We start from the raw sequence: 24,494 nt of genomic DNA on the forward strand, positions 1-24,494 counted from the left end.
ATTCTATATCTCTCCCATCTTTTCACTGTTCTTTAACTTTCCTTTCTGAAACCTTCAGGTCTTCCCATTTTTCTGCTGTGCATGTTGTCATTTGCATGTCAAGATTTTTAATGTCTGTTCCACCAGTCTTTAATCCTCAGTTATCTTCCTCCAATTCTGCTTCATGATACTCTCATTGTACAGTGGTGTTCAAAAAAATAGCAGTCCAACACCATTAACCTGATAAATCACTGTTTTTAGTAGAAATGCTATTTCTACATAGCAAAAAATTCACCTGAAAGTGTAGTAGAGTAATGAAAACAAAACAAACCCAACAATTAGGACATGCATGCCGCTCATTCTGAGTAATCGAAGCATTGCTTTAAAGGGGGTTGTTCAAAATAATAGCAGTGAGGAGTTCAATTGGTGAAGTCATTCATTCTGCAGAAGAATGGGTGTCAATTTTGGCCCTTATTTAAGGTAGGAGGGGGGCAAATGTTGCACAGGTTGGTCATAGCACATTTACTTCTGAAATACTGGGTAAAATGGGTTGTTCCAGACATTGTTCTGATGAACAGCGTACTTTGTTTAAAAAGTTGCTTGTAGAGGGAAAAAACATACAGAGAAGTGCAGCAAATTATTGGCTGCTCAGCTAAAATGATCTCAAATGCCTTGAAGTGACAACCAAAACCTGAAAGATGCGGAAGGAAGTGTGGAACTACTGTTCAAATGGATCGAAGAATAGCCAGAATGGCAAAGGTTCAGCCAGTGATCACCTCCAGAAAGATTAAGGAACATCTGAATTTACCAGTGAGTACAGATGATTAAGTGAAGGCAATTTACCAGCAAGAACTCCTTGCAAAGTCCCGTTGTTAAAAAGAAAAAGACACGTCCTGAATGGGTTAACATTTGCCAAGGAACACATTGACTGGTCCAAAGAGAAATGGCTCAACATTTTGTGTACTGGTAAAAGCAAAATTGTTCTTTTTGGGTCTAGTGGCTGTAGACAGTATGTCAGACGACCCCCGATCACTGAATTCAAGCCAAAGTTCACTGTGAAGACAGTAAAGCATGGTGGTACAAAATGATGATATGGGATGTTTTTCATACCGTGGTGTTACGTCTATTTATCACATACGAGGGATCATGGATCAGTTTAAATATATCAGAATACTTGAGATCATGTTGCCCTATGTCGAAAAAGAAATGTCCTTAAAATGGGTGTTTCCACATGACAATGACCCAAAACATCTTGGTTACAGACAAACAAGATTGAGGTAATAGAGTGACCAGCCCAATCCCCTGACTTCAATCCCAGAGAGAACTTGTGTTCTGAAATCTGAAACATGTTTTTTTGAGGCAAAACCCAAAATTGCAGAAGAACTGTGGAATGTAGTCTGATCATCCTGGACTGGAATACCTGTTCAGAGGTGCCAGAAGTTGGTCGACTCCATGCAACACAGATCTCGGAAACAATTGTTATGCCACTAAATATTAGTTCAGTAATTTAAAGTAAAGTAAAACCTCAAACATGTTCAATTTATACATACATTTATTGAGTTTTTAAAGAAAAATGCTGGCACTGCTATTTTTTTGAACAGCCTAATATTCATTTTTCTTAACTTTCTATAAAGGATTAACACAAACTGGCTAAATTATGTTAATGTTTTGATTTAGAATTAAAAGTGTAGTATTTTCAGTGCATCTGCATTTATGGAAATAAAAGTTATTATAATGAATTTTGTGCTTTATTCGCTTTTTTAAAAATCCCTGCTATTTTTTTGAACACCACTGTATATTCAGTGTACAGGTTGAGCAGGAATGGTGACAATGTAGCCTTATCTAATTCCTTTGCCAATGTGGAACCAATCTGTCCATTTTCTGTCATGACTGTGGTTTGTTGATCAGTGTAGAGATTCCTCATTAGAACGATGAGATGCTCTGGTATTTCCAGATTAACATCGTTCTTATGGGCCCAACCTTTGCTTTCAGAGGTTGTACTAATTGTCATGCAGGACAGACCAACAGAAAAGTTACTGTGGCTAACATTGCCAATAATTTTATTACTGATAAGGGGAATGTGTCACAACATACTGTGCTTCAAACCCCTTCATGTATAAAGCTTTGAAATGTAGGAAGGTTTTTCTGTTTCAGCAGGACTACCTTGTGAACAAAACTAGGTTTATAAAGGCTCAACGAGATTGGTGCATAGAAACTCCACCAGTCCATCCAGTTAAGTAAACAACCTTAACCCCAGTAAACAACTTTGAAATTTCCATGGTTTTCGAATAGGATGTTCAAAAAGGTTGGACATGTTCACAATTTTAGCCTCAATTTGTACATCGGTAATGGCATCCTGGGACTGACCAGCACTGCACCACAATCGCTCTGACAGATTTCTCACATTTATGCTTACCTTTTTGTGATCAACTTTAACAACTTATAACAAGACTCTAATAAAAAAATAAATGAACTTTGCTAACATATTTTTTACACACTAACAGTAAAATTACAAAAACATTGGTACTTTGAGGTACAATTCCAAAATTTTAGCCCCTTATAAGTCACACAGTTACAAATACAGATGCATGGAAACATTTTAGTAAATGAGGATAAAATAAATGAAAGCAAGTGCTGTAATGCAGCAGTGGTCAACTAAAATGACCAAGTGCATTAACATTGCGCTTCTGCTATGTACTATTTTAATGAACATATTTAATCATATATTTATGTGGCATGAGTGGGCAAAAAGTGGTTTGCTGAACATAAAAACCTATACCCTCTTACAGATAAAATACCATTAAAATCAACAAAAATGTAGCCATGGGGATGTAGAACACTGTCTCGCATTAAGAAGCATTTTTAATTACAGTTGTTCATTTTTTGGTTATTTTGCCTGAATAAAAAAATCTCGTACAAATACATTTGGGATGGCACAGCAAATTTAAGTTCATATTGCTAACCCCTGTAAGAGCTTAATGGTAAGGAAAATGTTTAAGACAACACATCGGTTGTAAACCACCACATTTCTGCTCCTCGTTTATTCAAGACTGTTAATTAAAGCTCTATAACAGTAAAAGTATAAACATTATACCTTATACACTTAATACCCACATTTAATCAGTAGAACACCTGCTTACTCTGAAATTATTCTAAAATACATAGTAGACAATGCGAATGCTTAGAACTGTGAAAATGATTCATGCACTGTTTTCACAATACAAATAATTACACAGGTTGCCAGTGACTAAAATGTATTTTCTTAAAATGTTAAGAATACAACACTGCATAGCAAAAGTCCAGACAGTTATCATAAAAAATAAAGATACATAAATGATCACATTTAATAACACCATGTCAAACAGCTGATTACAATGACAAGACAGGTTTGCAGATAATGGCATTCAATTTAAGAAAATAGTAGGTTTTCATTTCACAAGGCCCAACACCATAGAAAACTAAACTCTGCTTCATTTTATGGAAAAAAAAAATATGTATTCTTTGAACACCTCACACTTGTGCTAAATGTGCTGCAAATTACAAACCCAACTAAAGCCTTAAAGGCAATTGGCTGTAAGATGTTTCCTGTTTTAACTCAACATTTTTGTAGGATGAATCTTTTTATTTAAAAACAAAGTTACATGTTTGATGCTGCATGCCATGCACAACCAACAAAGCATTTATTGTTCTCTCAACACAATGTTAGAGTGCAAGTACTGTTTGTTAAAATGGGTTGCAGAGAACTAATGAACAGAATTTTTATGCTAGTGCCGGATTTAACCAAACCACAGTTACAAATGTGTTTACAGTCCACACACAAGTTCCTTATACATGCAGTTGTGTTGTAGTGAGTTTTTAACTCCTTCAGTGCATACGTGAGGTTTTTTTTAAAAGAAAAAAGTGCATTTTAATCAGAGGTGCATGTTACATTTAGCAAATGTGAATGTGTGCGAATTGTAATTTTGGACAGAAATAATTGTATAATTTTGCATCATGTCCAAGTATTAAAAAAGAACTTTAATACAGGTCTACCAAATGCATTTCTATTAGACTAATTATGGCTACAATGCTTAGTTAGCACTTGTAATGAACTGTTAGCTACAGACTTCCAAACCTGGATTTATGATGACACACTGGTTATGCCTGTGGTGTTTATGTTGAACTTTAAATTTGTCTTGTCGGTTAAAGTAACTGGCAAAGATTGTCAGGGCAACTGGCATTAGGTTGGTAGAATATAAAACCAACTTAATGTCAGTGTCAGGGCATCACAGTGACCATGCAAAAAACAGCCAACCACTCACTAGAAACACAGTCATGAAACATGCACATTTCCCCTCCCTTCCTGCCACAGTGTTAAAACACAGAACTCTTTTAAGCTCTCATATAACATTTGAGCACATCTGCCTGTGCTAACCTGGTTAACAAGGAACTAATCATTCATTTACATAAGGCATGAAACTGCTTTAACAATGAACTGAATGTGCCAAAACCTAAATTTTTTATAAAATTATTTATAAAATCAATTCAAAACACTTTATAATTGCATATACTTGCTTGATTAAAACACTGCACCACTGAAGTTAAATCGAGAAAGCAATGTCACACACTCAAATTATTATAGGAATGTAAATCAAATGAGTAAATAGGCACATCCAGTCCAGAGCAGACATACAATTAATCGGAATGACCAGTAAAGATTCAAGTAGTCATATTAACACCATATAAACTAGGTAAATGCATGAATTCTAAATGAACACCTCTAAAAGCATTGCATAGTATCCGCTCTGTTTAACTAATAAATACAGTCAGAAAACACCTAAAAGGGGAGAGGAAAGATGATAAGGATGGTTTAAAACAAGGCTCCAACAGGACAGAAAGGAGGTCATTTGAAGGCAGACTTGAGCTCTTTAAATGCTGCTTGTCTTTGTTTCTTTTCTTCTGCCTGTTTTTTCTTCTCCTCCTGCTCGTGACGAATCTCCGCCTCGAAACGATTCGACTCATTAATAGCGTGGACCTGGTAGAAGAGAAAGAGGATATAGGTCAGGTACCATTAAAGTTTACTTACATTATTAAACATGATATGACCTACATACCATAAACAGAACAGTCCATGTCTAGGCTGAATCTATAGGAAAACTTAAAACCTCAACTGTTTGAGATTATTTGGGACATTATTTCATCTGAAGAAGTGTTTTTGTTGCTGCTGTTGTTTTTGGTGTCTCAAGAATATGACGTTAACGTGGCATTTACAAAAAGCTCATCTTTTATTTATCGTAGTGTTATTCATTCTTGAGCTGAACAGTGAGGGGTCTAATGGCTCCATTATGCTGTAGGTGGCATTTTTCTGTGGTCCATTTGTGCCATAAAAGAAAGGTTTCCTCCAGAATTACAATGTCAAATAAAAGGGTCACGTGTGGTCATAGTGAACGCTACAGCATACGAGTTACATACTTCATAAGTCATTCAGCCATTCACCAGACCTAAAACTAATTAAACATGGATGATTTTAAAGTGTTAATGATAGTGTTCTTCATTCCTTGTCAAAACATCAATTTAGTCATCCCACAACTACAATTTTGGACATTTGTTTAATATATGCCAAGACACAGAAAAGCTTGCCCGGTGCCCAAACGTCTTACAAAGACATTGTGTGGGATTTTTTTATTCTTTAATGTGTCGTTTTACTGTGCTATAGCATATTACACACATTTGTTACTGTTTAATCACACTGAAAGGAGTTTGGGTGACGATGATAAGAATAAATACTGGCTGACCAAAGAAAATGTATTTAGGTAAATATTTGACTGTGCTGGTTATTCTGTAGTACAGATGAATTATTAAACATGTGCTCTAAACAGTCACAAAACAGTTGCATTTCTCAAAGACATCATTTTAATTTGTTATAAGAAGCCGTTTTTCATGCAGCACTCCAACTGAATACAGCTTTATTGTATGGATATATTTTACATACAAGTGTAATGTTTAGTAAAAGTAATAGGTAATTTTTAGTTATAAGTACCTAAGAATACACTAGTGTGTATGAGGCCCAAATACTAAAATGTAAGTTAAAATTTAACTTTTAAGAGTTTGTTTTTGTACCAACTGTAACCACCCTGATCTAGGGTCAAGATAAAAGTCCAAAACATTTATAAAGAGATGAAAAGACAATTCTAATAATAATAATAATTTCTTACTTTGGCTTCGAAGAAGGTCTTTGCTCCTTTTACTCCCTCTGTGGACACATCGATTTCAGAGAGACGTGCCAGTGCACTCAGTCCGCTGTCCTCAGCCAGCTCCCCTGCTGCAGCTTTTCTGAAGATCAGGAGAAACTGGAGAACAGGGAGAAAGAGGGTTTATAATTTACAGTAGATTTGTTGCTAAAAAGACATGTTGGACAAACAAAGTGTCTAATGACATAAAATCTAATTAATAACAAAATGAATCAAATAGTTCTGCTGTAACGCAGTGCATGTGTTTTAAGCTTGTCTTTACCTCTCTGAAGCAAAGTTTGCCATCCAAGTCCTCATCGACCTCTTTAATCATGTTTTTAAGGCCCAGGTGAGTCTGCGGCGCCCCCAGCTTTTCCATCATCAGCTTTAGCTCCATCATATCAATGAAGTTATCTTTCTCAGAGTCATACCTGCAATCACAGAGCAAACGTACCTAGTTATAACAGTGAAAGATCTTGAAATTTTAATTGACTTGTAAGAAAACTACAGGCTGAAATTCTTATGCTGAACAGTGAGGGGTCTGTTGGCTCCATTTCTCTGTAGGTGGCATTTTCCTGTGGTCCATTTGTACCCTAAAAGAAAGGTCTCTTCCAGAATGGCAATGTCACATACAAGGGTCACGTGTGGTCACAGTAAATGAATGAACTACAGAGTATGTAAATCATATTCTGTGACAGTCAATCACCAGACCCAAACCTAATCAAACATAAAAAATGTTAGTGTTACTGATAAAGCTCTTCATCCCTTGCCAAAACACAGAGTCAACTTCTCTTAAAAGAAAGGTGTATTATCCCGCAAGTACAATCTTGGACATTGTGGAATATGCGCCGACACAGAAAAGCTTTTCAGGTTGCCCAACACCTTTTTATTCTTTTATGTGTTTGGGTGACGAAAGAAAATGTGTTTAGGTAATTATTTGGCTGTTCTGTTTATTCTGTAGTACAGATAAATCATTAAAGCTGTGCTCTAAACAGTCACAAAACAGTTGCATTTCTCAAATAGACATCATTTCCATCTAATTTTATTTTGCACTCCATGCAGCACTGAACACAGCATTAATTTTTTTTTACAACTCTGACACCTAGCTGAAAGTATAATACGAACAACCTTTTCAACTACTTTTTTATTTCTACTACAAAAAGCACTTTGATATGAGTAGCTACCAAGATACAATATCACATACACGGCGATTGACTATTCTGGCCACATTGCACAACTCTTCACAAGAATAAGGATGTAGTCTTACACAATCTCCTTTGTTAACATTGCTGTGCCTGGATCATACACATTCAGATGTAGTGCCTACACAACTGTAATTTATTACATAGGTGTTTCTTAATTACTTAAAACCACTTGTAAGATTCAAACATTTAATTTCTAGACTAAATAAAGTAGCAAAGTAACACCAAACAAGAAATAATGCTTTATGTAGGATGTCTGACACAATGCCGTTTTCACCAGTGACATTTTGATAAATGGAGTTACAAGTGGGAGCAGAAGCATGGACGCTTAACACCCACCCGAGCACAAACTAAGACCCGTGCAGCCAAACAGAAAAAAAGCATAAAAAAAGCATAAAGCGGAAGCATGAACACAAGGAGTAAGAATGAAACATGAGAAACAGCCAGCAGACTGAGAGACCAGAGGGTGTAACCAAGTACACAACTGGCCTGAGGCTGCCGGAGTTCATCAAGACAAGCAAAGTAAACTCAAACTCCGTGTGTGTACCAGTAAATCAGAAAACATGTTAAGTGCTGAGTTCTTGTGCTGTTGTGTGTAGTTTACTTGCAAACAACATTATTAAAACAGTAGCACTTTATTTCACTCGTTAATTGTGGATCTTCATATTAAACACTGAGCTGTTTCTTTCTGATTTAAAGTATATAGCAGTATATACAACATAATTCACAACATCATATATTCATGCCATTTAGTGCCTGTGACTGATTTATGACACTTAACACTTATGCAAACAGATTCATAAAATTTTACCATCAACTCTTGCTACCAAGAAAAAGAATATATGCCACGATATGCTCCATGTGTAGAATTTATTTATTTTATTTGGATTCAATGCCATGTTCAGCATGTATTTGTGCCATTTATGGCATGTCAGGTATTGTGTTTGAGTCTATTTATAGTTTCTTTTGTTTAGATTTTGAGTCCACTTTATATTTTTATTTTGATGGTTGCAAGATTTAGTACTGTTCTTGCATTTTCTTGTGTGATGATATCTTTTATGGTTCCAGGTGGTTATATTTATTTTATTTTTAACGGATTTTAACGTCATGTTTTACACTCTTTGGTTACATTCATGACAGAACAGGTAGTTACTGGTTACACAAGATTCATCAGCTCAAGTTCAATATCAAACACAGTCATGGACAATTTTGTATCTCCAATTCACCTCACTTGTACTTGTACGGAGCTCCCGAGGAAACCCACGCAGACACGGGGAGAACATGCAAACTCCACACAGAAAGGACCTGGACCGCTCCATCTGGGAACTGAACCCAGGGCCTTCTTGCTGTGAGGCGACAGTGCTACCCACCGTGGTATGAGTAGTTGTTGCCTTTCCTTAACATATTTAGGGTATTCTATTAAGATGTATTCATGTGTAGAAAACTGTTTAAAAATGTTTAATAAGGTATTCAATGTAATAAATAAATATGTTTACTATTGTGCTCCTACAGTAGCAGCTGTAGTGTTTAACAATCTTATGTCTATGGCTAAAATTCTAAACTATGGTACCACCATAAGCCAATAACCAGAGAGGCTAAGAATGGTCAGCGTGAACTTCAATAATGGGGGAAGATACTAGCATAAGATCAGTCCCCTAAATATGGAATTAATTTGTAAACAGCTGTCTGCTTTTTCTCAGATGAATCATGAAAAGATGTTATGGTTTATTTTAATAAATCATGATTTCCTTTTAGAGATTTCATTTCCTGTTTTCTTCCACCAGAAAACACACAAGGAGGGAACAGGGCACCAATCCTAAACAGAAGACCAATCTATCGTACGACTTTGACCCCCACCTCAGTTATAGCCAATCATGTCTGTGTAGATACCTGGGTCGGCTGACAGCACTGCTGTGATTCAAAGCCAAATCACAGCGTTGATAGGCTAGCCTAACAGACTGCTGCACCACCGATTAAAAAACAGCTTTACAATATGTTGAGTGTTGAACATGTTAAAGTGATGTATGCTTTGTTAATCGTAGGTGGTTTAAACTATAAGAACACATCTCACAGAAATATAACATCTGTGGTATATCACAACTCTTATAGCTTGAAATTTCTGGTTTCATTATTTTTCATAGCACAGAAGCCAATATTGTGACCAAACAATATATTGTCCATCCCTGATTGCCTGAATTCTCACTGCAGTGTGATAGTACAGCAACAATCATTCATGAGCATTTCTGCCATATTAGCTCACTCGGTTCATGAATATGAAGTGTGTGTGTGTCCATCTGCCCCAACAGCTGGCACCAATATTACTGTCTTCAGACATGGACTCCTGCTGCTGTCTGTCTCATACACACCTTTATTCTTCTATTAACTGCATACTGTGTTGAACCTGCCAGCTTATCACTTATTCAGAATTAGGAGAGAGTGCATTACTGTCTATTCTTAATTAACTATTAGACTCAGAGGATTTGGCATGTCTCATCACATCCACCTTATCTCATGGTACACCTAACTGGCACAATTCAGTAAACTGGAAAATACAATGCAAATCTGGCATAATCGACAGAGACCAAAGAGAGGATTGCAAGTGCTGCAATGGCACAGCATTGTAACATTAAAATCCTTAAACTGCTACATAGTGTAAATAATAAATGTATTAAGACTTTAGCACAAACGTGCCCTGGCAGTAAATGTGCAACCAGGTAAATGGGTATTCACCAACTTTTTTCTAAACTTTTTTTTTACCATTTTATCCTCATGTGAAAAGGTCTTTGCTCTAATTTTCATGTTTGGATATAATAATAAAACTGACTGTAGTCCGTCGGTTTCTCTGCATGCTTTGTTATCCCCCTTTCACCCTGTTCTTTAATGGTCAGGACTCTTCCTGGACCACCACAGAGTAGGTATTATTTGGGTGGTAGATCATTCTCAGCACTGCAGTGACACTAACATGGTGGTGGTGTGTTGGTGTGTGTTGGTGTGTGTTGTGCCGGTATGAGTGGATAAGACACAGCATCGCTGCTGGAGTTTTTAAACACCTCACTGTCACTGCTGGACTGAGAACAGTCTACCAACCAAACACATCCAGCCAACAGCACCCAGTGGGCAGCATCCTGTGTAGACCAGTAATGAAGGTCTAGAAGATGACCAACTCAAAAAGCAGCAATAGATGAGCGATCGTCTCTGACTTTACATCTACAAGGTGGACCAACTAGGTAGGAGTGTCTAACAGAGTGGACAGTTAGTGGACACGATATTTAAAAACTCCAGCAGCGCTGCTGTCTGATCCACTCATACCAGCACAACACACACTAACACACCACCACCATGTCAGTGCAGTGCAGGGGTAAAATGAACAGTGAGTGTAGAAACAGCGTAGAGTCAGGCCTAGGAAATTACCAAACTGCACAACACATCCTATTTACTCAACATTTGTATTACACATGCTGCAGACAGGAAAGCACTAAAGTGTCATTTAAAGGCTGGGGTTAAAAAAAACAGAACTTAAGCTCTATGTATTTCAGCAATAGAATTTCAAGGCAATTGTACCTGACTTGTGCTTTTGAGATAGTACAGATTATAAAGCATAAGGATTTTTAGTACTTTTACCCCCTTTAATTTACCTGCCTGGTTAACTAGTATAATGATACTAGATAAGTAATCTGATATGATTATATAATAAAACTATTCATGCTTGATGTGTGACAACATTCTCTCCTATGAATCCAGTAGCAGTGCAGAAGCAGGAGGAAGCTTTTGTATTCGTGCGTCATGTGAAGAAATGGAGAAAATGTGAGGACGTGCAGTCTTAACTTTTCTGTAGATCAAAACTGTTGATTCAGTTTCCTGTTGCTGATTACAGTCATTTGATTAATCTCATTTACAGCTTCACTGTGCAGTGTTGATACAGAATACATTCAGCTGCTGCTGTCTGAAAGGACTGGTGTGTCAATAAGGTTTATTTATTTATTAGAATTTTAACATCATGTTTTACACACTTTGGTTACATTCATGACAGGACAGTTAGTTACTCGTTACACAAGGTTAATCAGTTCACATGTCCTTAATGTCAAACACAGTCTTGGACAATTTTGTATCTCCAATTCACCTCACTTGAACGTCTTTGGACTGTGGGAGGAAACCGGAGCTCCCGAAGAAAACCCACGCAGACATGAGGAGAACATGCAAACTCCACATGGAAAGGACCCGGACCGCCCCACCTGGGGATTGAACCGAGGACCTTCTTGCTGTAAGGCGACAGTGCTACCCGCTAAGCCACCGTGCCACCCCTGTGTGTCAATAAGGAAGCTCACCATAGTATACAAAGTATTAAAAAAATCTATGCTACAAATTTTGAGATACCAGTGAACAAATTTCATCTAGTTACTTTTCTATGTAAACTGTGTTACCAAACTTACAAACACTGACATTAGAAATCAGTGTGAAAATTACATCATAGAAATATGGTGAATAAACTTTCAAGATCAAATACTGACCTCATGACAAAAATCAGTCTCAAGTGTGTAGTATAGCACAGTCTCACTTCTGTTAATACAGAGTAGCAGGACGGTTCTAAATCGTAGTAAATATTTTAGTTAGGACTCTGCGCCTGCCCTACCACCACTTGGAGCTTCAGCTCCATAGTCTAAACATGAGTAAAAGCTACCAAATCCCCCACACCCCATAAAAAAGTCCTAACACACTATTGGGCGTTTTCTTCATCTTGGACTGGTGCAAGAGAAACAAGCAGCAAAGTTTCGAGAGAAAATCTAAAACCGACTATTCCTGAGTAAAATAGTGCAACAATAGTTTGGTCCATATTAAACAATGTGATCTAAGAAAGTCCATTTGACCACCACTTATTTTTTAATTCACAAGTTTCAGTTTCTGACAGCATTTAAAAGATTAAAACCTCAAGTGTAAAGCTGGCTTTACTACTAGCAGCAGTCTAAAAACAGCACGATGGTCACTATACTCTGTCCTTCAAAGACCTTTAACACAGCTGTGTCATGGATGTCGTAAATATTAAAAACAGCCTTACTTTACTTTTTATTTGCTTCTCCTAATTTTTTTCACAGATTTATTGAACAGCAGTAATTTAAATGAGTGTTTTTGTTGCAACCATTAGATATTTTCTCCTCTGTGGTATGCAGTAGCAAGTACTAGACAGGAAATAACATGAGCTTTTTAGCATTGAGGAGATCTGACTGTGTGTAGTGTCAATAAACTTCTTTCACTCTCGTGTGTCGAGGCTCTGTAATATTGAATAGGTGGTGTTCATGGTTACAAATGCTTATGGTGGACTGTGGCTTACTGTAAGACAGACATTTGGCCTCGGGTGGGAGGGAATTGTAGAGCATATACAATGACTTCTTGTACAGCAGGACACAAAATGTCTCGTTGGTGTGGTCCTCTTAGCCTCTGCACTGATGTTTAAGCTATGTGTAGTCTAGATGAAAATGGCTGACAGTTGTTTTTAACAGCATGTCAAGATCATTACTAGTATTGGCTGACAATGCAAAGCTTAGTTCTGCTTTGTCCATCTCAGCATTCATGGTTATTAAAACAGTAGAAAGTTCCCCAAACAAGAGGAAAGGTATTGAATGATTATATCTAATCTTATAATAACTCCACTGCTGTTATTAGAAATAACTTTAGTATATAAAGTGTGCTTCAATTTTTTATTAGTAAGTTTAGTTACATCTTTTAATAAACCATGGGCTACCAACTCTGTTCTGTTGCTTTTAATATGTTACACTTTTTTAAATAATTAAAATATAAAGACTTGAACCTTTGTGGTGTGTTTTTTATTCCGATGGGTTGCTTGACTAATGCCGGTCAGTTATCAGTAAAAAGAAAGAAATAAACCAAGTTCAGAACATTTTATTTGCAATCAGACGTCTAACTCTACATGTATGTAAATTACTATAATATTAAAAAAGCCATGTTTAAAATATAACTACGTCACATTGTGTGCTGAATGTCTTTAGTTGTGGTTCAGACTGTGTGCTTAAATCAACTGAAGGTCTCCATCTAATCACAAATCACATTAGAAGCAATAATGCAGCAGTTTATCGGATCAAAAGATTTAGTCCTTTAGTAAAGCGGCCACCTAGGCTTCAGTCCAGGATTTTACTCCTCTGTAATCACTCCCTTTCTTACTGTCATTCTTACTTTCTCCCTCTGCCAATCTCTCTAGACTTAAACCTGTGTTGCCAAGCAACTGTAAACCAGAAGTGGCATGGGAAAGCCCTCACGCCAACACACAGTAAAGTTCCCTGTGATGGCACCTGTACGCAACAGATGCATTCAATCAGGAGCGCACACACGTTAGTCTGATGATGCTCTGTGAAGTGGTTGCACTAAACCCACTGGCTGCTATGGAATTTTTTTAACTTGGAATAAAAAAAGGGATCATAGTTATAGTCAGGTGGCAAGCGAAGTTTTATTTTTCTTACTGGAACATTGTCAACTATCCATGTCTGACTACACTAAATCCACTGGCTGCTATGCATCTCTTATGCCTCAGAATATGTATTTATTAGGATTTTAATGTCATTACACTTTGGTTACATTCATGACAGGACAGGTAGTTAGAGGTTACACACGATTCATCAGTTCAAGATCAATGACAACCAGTCACGGTCAATTTTGTATATCATTTGACCTAACCTACATGTCTTTGGACTGTGGGAGGAACCCAGAGCTCCCAGAGGAAACCCACACAGACACTGGGAGATTAGAATTGGAATAAATATAGCTTATGCAAGTCGATGAATTAGTTAGTTAGTTAGTTAGTTAGGTAGGTAGGTAGGTAGGTAGGTAGGTAGGTAGGTAGATAGATAGATAGATAGATAGATAGATAGATAGATAGATAGATAGATAGATAGATAGATAGATAGATAGATAGATAGATAGATAGATAGATAGATAGAGACAAAACATACATACATAAGTTTGTTAGGTGCATCCCATCCACTGTTTTTAATTGACCAATTATGCATGACTGTAAAGTATGTGCTTAAAAATCTAGTCATTCTTGTGCCACAGGTACACACACCCGAAGAGTAGACGTGAAACATTTAACATGTAGTTTGTCTAAACTAAAGAGTATGCAATGGGATAAGATCTCAATCTTCCTAAGATTAAAACAAGTTCAAGGTCAATTTGTCCCTAGTAATTAAGTGTATATGAATGTGACACATTAGCTTGTAAGCTCATAAGCTAGGGTGTGCAAATAAAAAGGGATATTTATGCAGGCAGTCTTCAACAGAAAATGTTATAATATTTAAAATATATGATTTGTGGCAGAAAAACACTATAATGTACAAAATGTTTTTACTTAAGGAACACGTCTTCTCATGAAAGCCAAATAGGATCCTAAGAAACATTTAACCAGTTCTCCCACAGTTGGTCAAAAGTTGCTGTTAGAACGAAGCCATGTGACATTCAAACTTCCGGACAGCTGCAAGGCCCCATCCCTTAGTCCCACTCTGTGAGGGCCATGGGAAATCAGAGAGCTCACTTGCTCCTTCACTGCCTTCTGAATTCAACCAGAAAACATACTCATCTCCAAGCTATGTTAAACCATATTAAGCCTTGAGTAATGAGTAAAAATGTTTTAAAGGTATATAGCTGTAACATCAAAAATGTAAAAAAAAAAATCATTAATTAATTGTGAATGTAATTACAAATAAATAATAATTCTTTAAAAAAATTGCACAGGTACAGTGGATGGTGTTTGCTACTTTATTTAAAAGTAGGCTATTCAAGTTTGTTACATTATACCAGTCACTTTATATTATATACTGATTCTTTAAGCAGTTCATAAATGAGTCCTATCTTAATTATGCTGGGATTTATGAACAACCTTCTTGAATGGTATTATGAAATCCTTTTTGAAAATGGTATGTGTGGATACATTTTTAGATGTAGAACTTGTGTTCTTATTGCTTTATTAAATGTAACATTTTTTTAAATAACTGAATATATAGTGCATTAAATAGTGCATGTAATTACGTAATCACTTAATACAATATTTGTATTCATATTTATATAGCACCAAATCCATAAAAATTTGTAACTACGGTACACTGGAAATACATTACGATGACTAGGCATCAGAATTTAAGTGTTGAATACATTCCGGGGCTTGTCTCAACAAGTTAGAAAATTACTCCACACTGAAGTACAGCTGTTAAAACCTCCACAGACTTCAGCTTAACATACATGCATATCTAGGTCTTTTTAGTTATTTGTTATCTGCAAAAATCTAACTTCAGCAGTGTGTTTGGATTCATGCTGGTTAAGCAGATATTCATACAATACTTGTTTTTAATATAGTCCCAGGGTGTATATTCATGTCTTTAAATTTGGCACTTATAGATGGATATGAACAAATAACATTTGTAACAAGCAGAGACCAATATAAAAAACAAAATTAAAAAATGTAAGTAAAAACCCATCAAATTAAAATGCTAGTCATTTGTAAAGCCAATGTTGTCAATTAACTGTTAAAACTGTCAGGATTTAGTAACTTAAATCAACCAGATAAAATCCTCTGTTTCTGTACATTGCACTATTTGGAAAAAAGCAATATTATTAGCCCCATATTAGGGTGCTCACACCACCACACTTCACTGTGATGTTGGTATCATACATGAAACTCTACCTTCCTCAAACAAAACACTTGATTCTAAATGCTATTTTTTGTATTTTTTGTTCATACACTTCTAATGCCGCTCAAAATCTTATTTTTATTTAGCTCATTTCAGTCTATTTTATCAGTGACAGAGTGCAGGACAGCAGGTGGAACATAACAAACCCTGAGAACTTCCTGTGCACATTAGAGAGGCCAGGTCAGAGAAAATCATCATCTCAGGCATGGTAAAAACCAAACTGAGAATGTGAGAATGTGCATATGGTTTTTCTGTGCAAGTGGCCAAGTTTTTTTACAGCCTACATGGCTACACCCTCTCATAGAGAGAGAAGTGCATTCACACAGTACCTTAAAGAACATTACATTTCAATCATTTCCACTTTACAAATGAAAGCCAAAGTCACACTGTGATAATCGGACCCAATTTTGCTGATATAGTCATGATCTTTGGTTTTCTTTGGTCATGGTTTTGGATTGTACTGTTTAACACTGTACAGTGTAACATAAGTCTGATGCATGATTTAGTGCTGCTGCAACCAAAGACCTACATAAAAAGAGCCAGTGTCAAATTTTGGACTAAAATTTCTAACTGTGACCGTTTCTACGAGCCTCGTCTAGAATCCACCAATACGAGGACAGCAAATGGTGACATAAAACTAATGTATGAAACACTGTGACTTTGTGATATTGTTTGAGGGCTTAAATTAACCATCATTTAAAATACCAATATAATTGCTCACTTACTAAATTACACCAATATACAAAAGTTAGCCTGGAGCTTCTTGTGAAGGCTTAGCAAATAGCACAGATGCTAATAGGTGGAAACTTTCCTTGTTACCATATGTTCTCTTACAGAATGGCTCCAAACTTTCATTTTAAATTCTTTAAATCATGTTTTTTAGACATACCATTGACACCATTATATGTCATGGTGATTTTGTGATTGACGATTGTGACATGGAGGTGTATCAGCAGGACTGCCTTATGTATAGGTGGGCAGTGATAGCTCGGTGGTTAAGGTACTGGACTAGTAAACAGAAGGTTGCCGGTTCAAGCCCCGCCACCACCAAGTTGTCACTGTTGGGTCCCTGAGCAAGGCCCTTAACCCTCAATTGCTCATCGTGTAAGTCAAAAGCGTCTGCTAAATGCTGAAAATGTAAATGTTTAGTGTGTCACAAAAGCTGACATTTTTGAATAATCTTAAAGACCACTAAAATTAAAAATGCAACATTACATTAATATACACTCATACTTTTTCCAGTCCTACCACCAATTTGTACCAGTTTTTGACACACTATATATATATATTACATATTTCCATATTATACTGTATTTGCAACAGCAGTTTCTGAATAGGAGTTCAGGTAAACCTGTACTAAATGGCTCTAGGCCTGGGCAGAGCTTACACCGCTCTTCTACTTTATTTACTTTGAACTGAGTCTGTTATTACACATAACTTTGCTCCACACACAAATCACTAAAATTTACAGAACATAACCAGGGTCAAACTGTCATGGTAAACCAAGGAGATGTTGGATGTATGTAAGTAAAGCAGTAAGCTACTAAATCTATTTTAAATTGGAATGTGATGTTATACAAAAGGCCGTCAAATAGGTGACACCAGCAGCAACAACTAACAAGAGGAATATGAAATGCTGCTTCCTACAATCATTCAACTTTAAACAGTGAGTGGCATTCAGAGTTCACGGTGAACCACAGAAGCTTATTTGTTTCTATCTGTTCACATATTAAACATTTGCTCACCCAATAGCCATTAACAACAAGAACTGAATACAATAGGTAACAAAATATATAGTGTATTACCACAGTCATCAGCTCAATGACTGTAAATAAGACATGCCAGCATAACACTGTCTAAAAATACATTAGTCATAAGCTTTGCAAACCCTTGCAGGTTTGTCCTTTCAGCTGTCTAAGCAACAATTTACCAGCATTTAATCAGCATTTTATCTCTACATTAAACATTTTGCTGCACCAGTGCAAGTGTTTACATTTTTTCAACACTTCTACAGGGCGAGTAAGAAAGTAAATGTTTAGTTTATCTTTAGAGACACCTAATCATGACAGTGGTCTGACCAGAGACTTTCGGAAACACTGGACACAATAAAAACATACACCCGGTACATGGCTCTAGTCAACTAGGGGGAAAGTAGACTATCCAATCTACCAACTGGCGCAGTGAAAACTTTTGAAAAACACCAACTTCAGGGCGGGGTTCAATTCCAGGTCTCATGCATGTGAGAGTAAACAGATGAGTATTTAGTGCCCTGTGTGCACACGTTTCTAATTTGTGCACAGTATTTCTAGGTGGGCTTTAGACCCACCACAATTTAGAAATGTAGCAATTTTACCGACTGGCATGGTTAGGTGGAAGGGGACCAACACAGACACTGAGAAAACATGCAAAACTGACAAACAGCAACTGAAGGTAAGGTTTAAACCCAGGACCCTGCATAAAACATACTATACAAAAGTGAAAATCATATATTATACATCCCAAGCATTATACCTTAGTCCAAATAATGCATAGTTAAATAATCCCACAGAGAATACATATCACAGCTGTAGGAGGTTACCTACAATCAAATCCCAACAAAAGTGTCAGTCAGGGCCTTGCACCTACAAGCTTATCACAATAACAAGCTAATCACCATCAAAAACAGTCCATCAAAAAAGGTCAGGACAGAATAACAGCTTTGTGGTTACATTTTAACTAGGGTAGCAATAAACCACGTCCCTATTGCAACACAGCTTAGGGTCACAACTATGCAACAGTAAGATTTGTCAAAAGCTGAACAATTATCTGTCTGTACCAATATCAGCAGTCTACCATGTACCATATAGGCAGCTATACAAAATGACATAGCCCACATAAAATTAAACTCTGCTAATTAAAACAAGAACTTAAAAACAATGGTGGGTAAACAGAAAGCTAGGAGTCAGGATCAATAATAAATCCAAAAAGATAAACTATTAAAGAAAGCATAATTATATTATAATTTTAACTGGAATAGAATTGTGGTTACCTCACAACATTATCCTATTTCTTTACATTGGAATTAATGGTTTTAATTTTATAGTAGTATTTACATTAAAAAATTATCACAATAGCACAGGTAAGGGCAAATGCAACCAATACAAAACAGCATTTTCTTGAATCCAGCAGATCTATTTTTCGTCAATTATCTGGCATTGATCTTGCATAATACCCAAGATTAAAGCAGAACGCCTGACTTATTGTGACCAATGTAAAAAAAATCATTTTCAGCCAGCACGATAAAAAAAATCATTTTCAGCCAGCACGATACCACACCCTTAGGGAGTCATTATTATGGACAGCCTGTTATTTTTACACCTGGGGCAGCTGCAGAAGTAGCTTTAGCAGAGGTCTGTGGTGGACTATTAAATAACCGAAAACTAACGTTCTACTAAAATATGCATTAGGCTGCCACAGATTTTAACAGACTAATAACAGCTGCTAGGGTCAGTTCATTCTTGTTTATTTAGAATCTGAGGACCCACACATTTTTAGTGAGAGAGCAGCTTTGGTTAATTTTATATTGGTCAATTGTGGCAGTACAAAGACAGCTCTGTACCATCAAGCAGAAGTGTATTGAGGAAGTGGTTCCAGTGCAGCACTTCCCACAATAAATAGACAATAAGTGGCGTTATGAGCCACAGCAACATGTTCACTTTCCCACCAGAAGTCCGAACACAATCGTGATGTGCATCTAAAATGCACCCATGAAATCTGTGAACTTATGCCCAGGAAAACATGAACTGGCAACAAAAGACAGAAGGGCCTGCAGAGCTTTTGATGCAATTCAAAACTATGTCAGAGACTATTGTTTAATATACAGGGTGGGCCATTTATATGGATACACCTAAATAAAATGGGAATGGTTGGTGATATTAACTTCCTGTTTGTGTCACATTAGTATATGGGAGGGGGAAAACTTTTCAAGATGGGTGGTGACCATGGTGGCCATTTTTAAGTTGGCTATTTTGGATCCAACTTTAGTTTTTTCAATGGGAAGAGGGTCATGCAACACATCAAACTTATTGAGAATTTCACAAGAAAAACAATGGTGTGCTTGGTTTTAACGTAACTTTATTCTTTCATGAGTTATTTACAAGCTTCTCTTTGTTTACAGCCATTGACATGTCGCAGAGGTTAACACGTGAGGAGCGGATAGAAATTGTGTTGATGTCTGGTGAACGCAGTACCCGGGTCATTGCAGCAGATTTCAATGCAAGACACCTTACGAGACCACCCATCTCCCATGCTACAGTTAGCAAACTGCTTGCCAAGTTTCGTGAAACTGGTTCAGTGTTGGATTTGCCAAAATGTGGACGCATGAAAACTATCACTAATGAAGAAACATCAGTGGCTGTCTTAGCTTCATTCAGCAAGAGCCCACAGCGTAGCACTCGCCGCATGTCACTGGAGAGTGGCATCAGTCGAACATCCCTTCGGCGGATATTAGCTACTCACAAATGGCACCCTTACAAACTCCAGCTGCTGCAGCATCTCAACGAGGATGACCCAGATTGGCGCACTGAATTTGCAGAATGGGCAAAACAAAAATTGGAACAGGACCCTCAGTTTACACAGAACATTTTGTTCAGTGATGAGGCAAACTTTTATGTGAATGGTGAAGTTAACAAACAAAACCACCGCTATTGGTCTGACACTAACCCACATTGGATAGATCCCTCCAAGACTGTTGGAACACAAAGATTGATGGTGTGGTGTGATGATGATGTGTTTCCCTCTTTATGCACTGAAGCTGGCACGTTCCCTGAGTTTTTTCAGCAAGATGGCCAGTTGAATGGCCCCCAAGGTCTCCCGATCTGACCCCCTTAGACTTTTATCTTTGGGGTCATCTGAAGGCAATTGTCTATGCTGTGAAGATACGAGATGTTCAGCACCTGAAACTACGGATACTGGAAGCCTGTGCTAGCATTTCTTCTGCGTTGTTGCTATCAGTGTGTGAAGAGTGGGAGAAGAGGGTTGCATTGACAATCCAACACAATGGGCAGCACTTTGAACACATTTTATAAGTGGTCAGAAACTTGTAAATAACTCATGAAAGAATAAAGTTACGTTAAAACCAAGCACACCATTGTTTTTCTTGTGAAATTCTCAATAAGTTTGATGTGTCACATGACCCTCTTCGCATTGAAAAAACTAAAGTTGGATCCAAAATGGCCGACTTCAAAATGGCCGCCATGGTCACCACCCATCTTGAAAAGTTTTCCCCCTCCCATATACTAATGTGCCACAAACAGGAAGTTAATATCACCAACCATTCCCATTTTATTTAGGTGTATCCATATAAATGGCCCACCCTGTACATTAAATGCCTTTAAAGAGCACCAGGGTAATCCTGCTTTACAGACATTAATTAGTTTATTTGACTGTATGGGGTGTGTGTGTAAATTTGTGACTATAATAAACCTGTGTCGGTGCAACTGCATTAGTCCAAATACTGACATTTGTGAGACACACCCAAAGCAAAACTGTTTTGCAGAGAAACAAACTGCTGTAATTATGCACTTAAATAATGCATTGTTATCAATCAAAAGCATTTATAATTTATTCATTTTCATTTTGTGTCTGTGTTGGCATCCAGGTGGCGATAGCATAGCTGAAACTCAGAAGCTTGAGATCACAGCAGTGGCGAACTAGCACATTAGCCCACTGCACCACATGAGCGTCTGATTAATTCTGTTTTCGATACGATGCCAAAGATTAAACACAAATTTCCTACAAGGAAAGGAAGCTCAGGTGCTTCTGTGGTCTTATGCCCTAGTCCACCACCACTGACATCTCAAGCTCTTGGTTTTGAATCTCAGCTGTGCTATCTTCCTGGCTGGCATCTAAAAGAAACAAGTGGTTGTGGGAGAATTGTCGATGGGGTTCCTCATTGCTGTTGCAAAATGCAACCCTACTGGGTTGGCTGGTTAAGGCACCAGCACAAGAACAAACAAAAGTTTGCACCTCTCTTTACATAAGAGTTGACTCTGCATTAACAGGTGAAAAGAAGCAGGTCACGACTTCATGCGAGTCAAAGAGGACAGGCAGGTCTGTGATTTCCCTTAATCAGGGTGGGGATGGTGCAAGTGGCAGAGGAGTTACAATCAGCAAATTTAAAAAAAGATAAGATTAGGAGGAAAAGGAGGAAATGCAAAAATAGAACAAAAAAGTCCTACAAGGAAGTTATACCAAATGTCAGAAGAAAAACAGAGTCATGATTTAAAAGAGTTTGTGCCAAGTGCTTATAATCAGCCAGTCTTCACAATATTGTAATGGATCCAAGTGGAAAATGTTAAATTATATCTGATACCAACCCTTTATTTCAGGATAGTATTAAAAGCTGGGAATCACTGTCACAATGGGGAGTTTTGTATGTCCAAAAGGCAGTAGTACTAAGTGATATAAGAGTATGTTATCAGTATTACAGATCTATATCTTGATACACTTTTAGAGAATATTATAAATATTTAAAGTATTTTATCCACACAAGGCAACTTATTATTAGGGATGTACTTAACTACATGGAGCACTGATATGGTCTCATTACTGGGCTGTAAAACTGTTTTAATCAAATTTCACTTACTTGGTGATTTAATCTAATTTACACTTTTAGGACCTCTGTACCTTTGCCCATAACTTTGGCAAATGATCAATTGTCAAAAATGTTTTACTGTTGCATTCAGAATTAAATTTACAACAAAGTGATTATGATACTACCCACCAAACATTAGGCATGTAGCTACAATACTGTGTGAAATAATAATTTTCAAAAACTGATTAACATTTGCCAAGTTATACAGAGGCCCCTTTTTGACTTAGTGTATATATTTAACTTCATAATATTTAACTTAAAGAATTCAGTTCAGAGTAGACTTGGTTAGTGAGATAATGCCAGTATCAATTTAGTATTGGGTATGTACAGATGTTGGTTTTGAGGCTGAAACTGGGCTGTGGTTCTAGTCCTCTGAGTATCAGTGGACATTCCTGATGTATTATCCTCACTGTAACAAAACTAGCTTACAGCTTTTTGCCAGCAATTAAACAGAACACCAGTGCAGCTGTTGGGTGTTACACATCAACATGGGTTCGATCATGACCTCTGAGAAGTGTTGCATGTTCTTACCACGTCTGTGTGGGTTACTTCTGACCTACACAAACATGCAGTAAATAAATTGGCTGCTTTAAATTGCCCCTCAGAGTGCAAGTATGTTCCAGCATGTTCCAGCCTTGCACACAGTGTTTGAGGTGAGTCCCACCATGATTTTCACCTGGAAAATGTGGTTGGTAAGAAATAAAGGAATAAAGATTTAAAAAAATATATATAGTACTTGGACATCCCTGCTGTCTGAGGGTCCAAAATCTATATTGGCAAAAACTATTTTAGTTAATATTTTTGTAGATCAGTACATTTATATTACAAATATACTTTGTTTTGGATCAGTGCATTCTAGATGATAATATGTATATGTACTTGTAGAATTTAGTTTTCCATTAAAGCACAGCTTTTCGTTTCCTAGAACCTCCTAGATCTTAACTTGGGCACTGATCTTTCAACATGCCACTTTGCACCCATGCTACAATGGTGTGACAGGAATTACACAGTGGTAAAACACTGCTAGTGTCTGTACTTACAGATTGAACATTTTCTCCATGTCCTTGATCTGCTTCCTGGAGAACTCCTTGAACTCGGTGTAGGGGTTGAACACCTTCATGCTGGGTTGATGGTGCTCTCCAACCCCTTCGTTGAGCTCGCCTCGCCGCTGCAGCTTGGCTCCCAGCTCTGAGTCGGCGTTGGCGGTAGCAGCTTTATCCTCAGCTCCGTTTTGGTGATGTAAATCCGTAGCCTGTGGCTCCTGGACCCCCTCCTCAATCTTTAACCGTCGGGTCAGTTTGGCCGAAAGCTCGTCCGAGGCCATTTTACTCTTTTTGGTTAAACTGTATTATACCTAACAAGAACAATGTCTACTAAGCAAACACCATGAGTTAAACCCTTACTAAGAATGTCCGCTTTTTGTATGAGACAGAATTTCGAAATGTAAAAAGTATAAACAGACGTGGTTTTATTTATTTAAAATAAAAAGCTGGAGCAGTTTAACCGTTACTGTTTGACGAACTGCACTATTCAAACAAACAGCGCGCGAGTGCGTGGAGCTCGCGCACACAGCAGTACTTAATAACTACACGCGGCTGGCTTCGTTCTGCCACGCCCCTTAAAGGGGCCACACCCACGAGTCACATGGACAATGTTCATGTTAATGAAGCTGTCACAGAACTACACTTAACGTTTCCCTATCAGTCTCTAGGTGCCAGACATGACCTCAGAAAATTCTGTCTGATATTAACATTACAATTGGCCAAAACAAAGCAAACTG

General features: G+C 37.3%; 1 protein-coding gene across 1 annotated transcript; it reads right to left on the minus strand.

Annotated features, from left to right (window-relative positions):
- Positions 1 to 2,986: 2,986 nt before the first annotated feature.
- On the minus strand, positions 2,987 to 24,220 carry efhd2 (EF-hand domain family, member D2). The gene is made up of 4 exons (XM_062998398.1): positions 23,755 to 24,220; positions 6,472 to 6,619; positions 6,174 to 6,308; positions 2,987 to 4,993 (listed from the first exon to the last, which is right to left on the minus strand). Exons 1-4 carry the CDS (start codon positions 24,036 to 24,038, stop codon positions 4,862 to 4,864), a joined length of 699 nt encoding a protein of 232 aa, XP_062854468.1. The 5' UTR covers positions 24,039 to 24,220; the 3' UTR covers positions 2,987 to 4,861.
- Positions 24,221 to 24,494: the final 274 nt, after the last annotated feature.

The sequence above is a fragment of the Trichomycterus rosablanca genome, chromosome 7, assembly GCF_030014385.1.
Source record: "Trichomycterus rosablanca isolate fTriRos1 chromosome 7, fTriRos1.hap1, whole genome shotgun sequence".
NCBI classification, from domain to species: domain Eukaryota; kingdom Metazoa; phylum Chordata; class Actinopteri; order Siluriformes; family Trichomycteridae; genus Trichomycterus; species Trichomycterus rosablanca.

Bases quoted from the DNA above. Each gene is read 5' to 3' on its own strand.
- efhd2 (XM_062998398.1), bottom strand. From the start codon at position 24,038: ATGGCCTCGGACGAGCTTTCGGCCAAACTGACCCGACGGTTAAAGATT. The intron at 6,620-23,754 runs GTAAGTACAGAC...CTGTGATTGCAG, and splicing joins ATGGAGAAAATGTTCAATCT to GTATGACTCTGAGAAAGATA. The intron at 6,309-6,471 runs GTAAAGACAAGC...CCTGTTCTCCAG, and splicing joins GCAAACTTTGCTTCAGAGAG to TTTCTCCTGATCTTCAGAAA.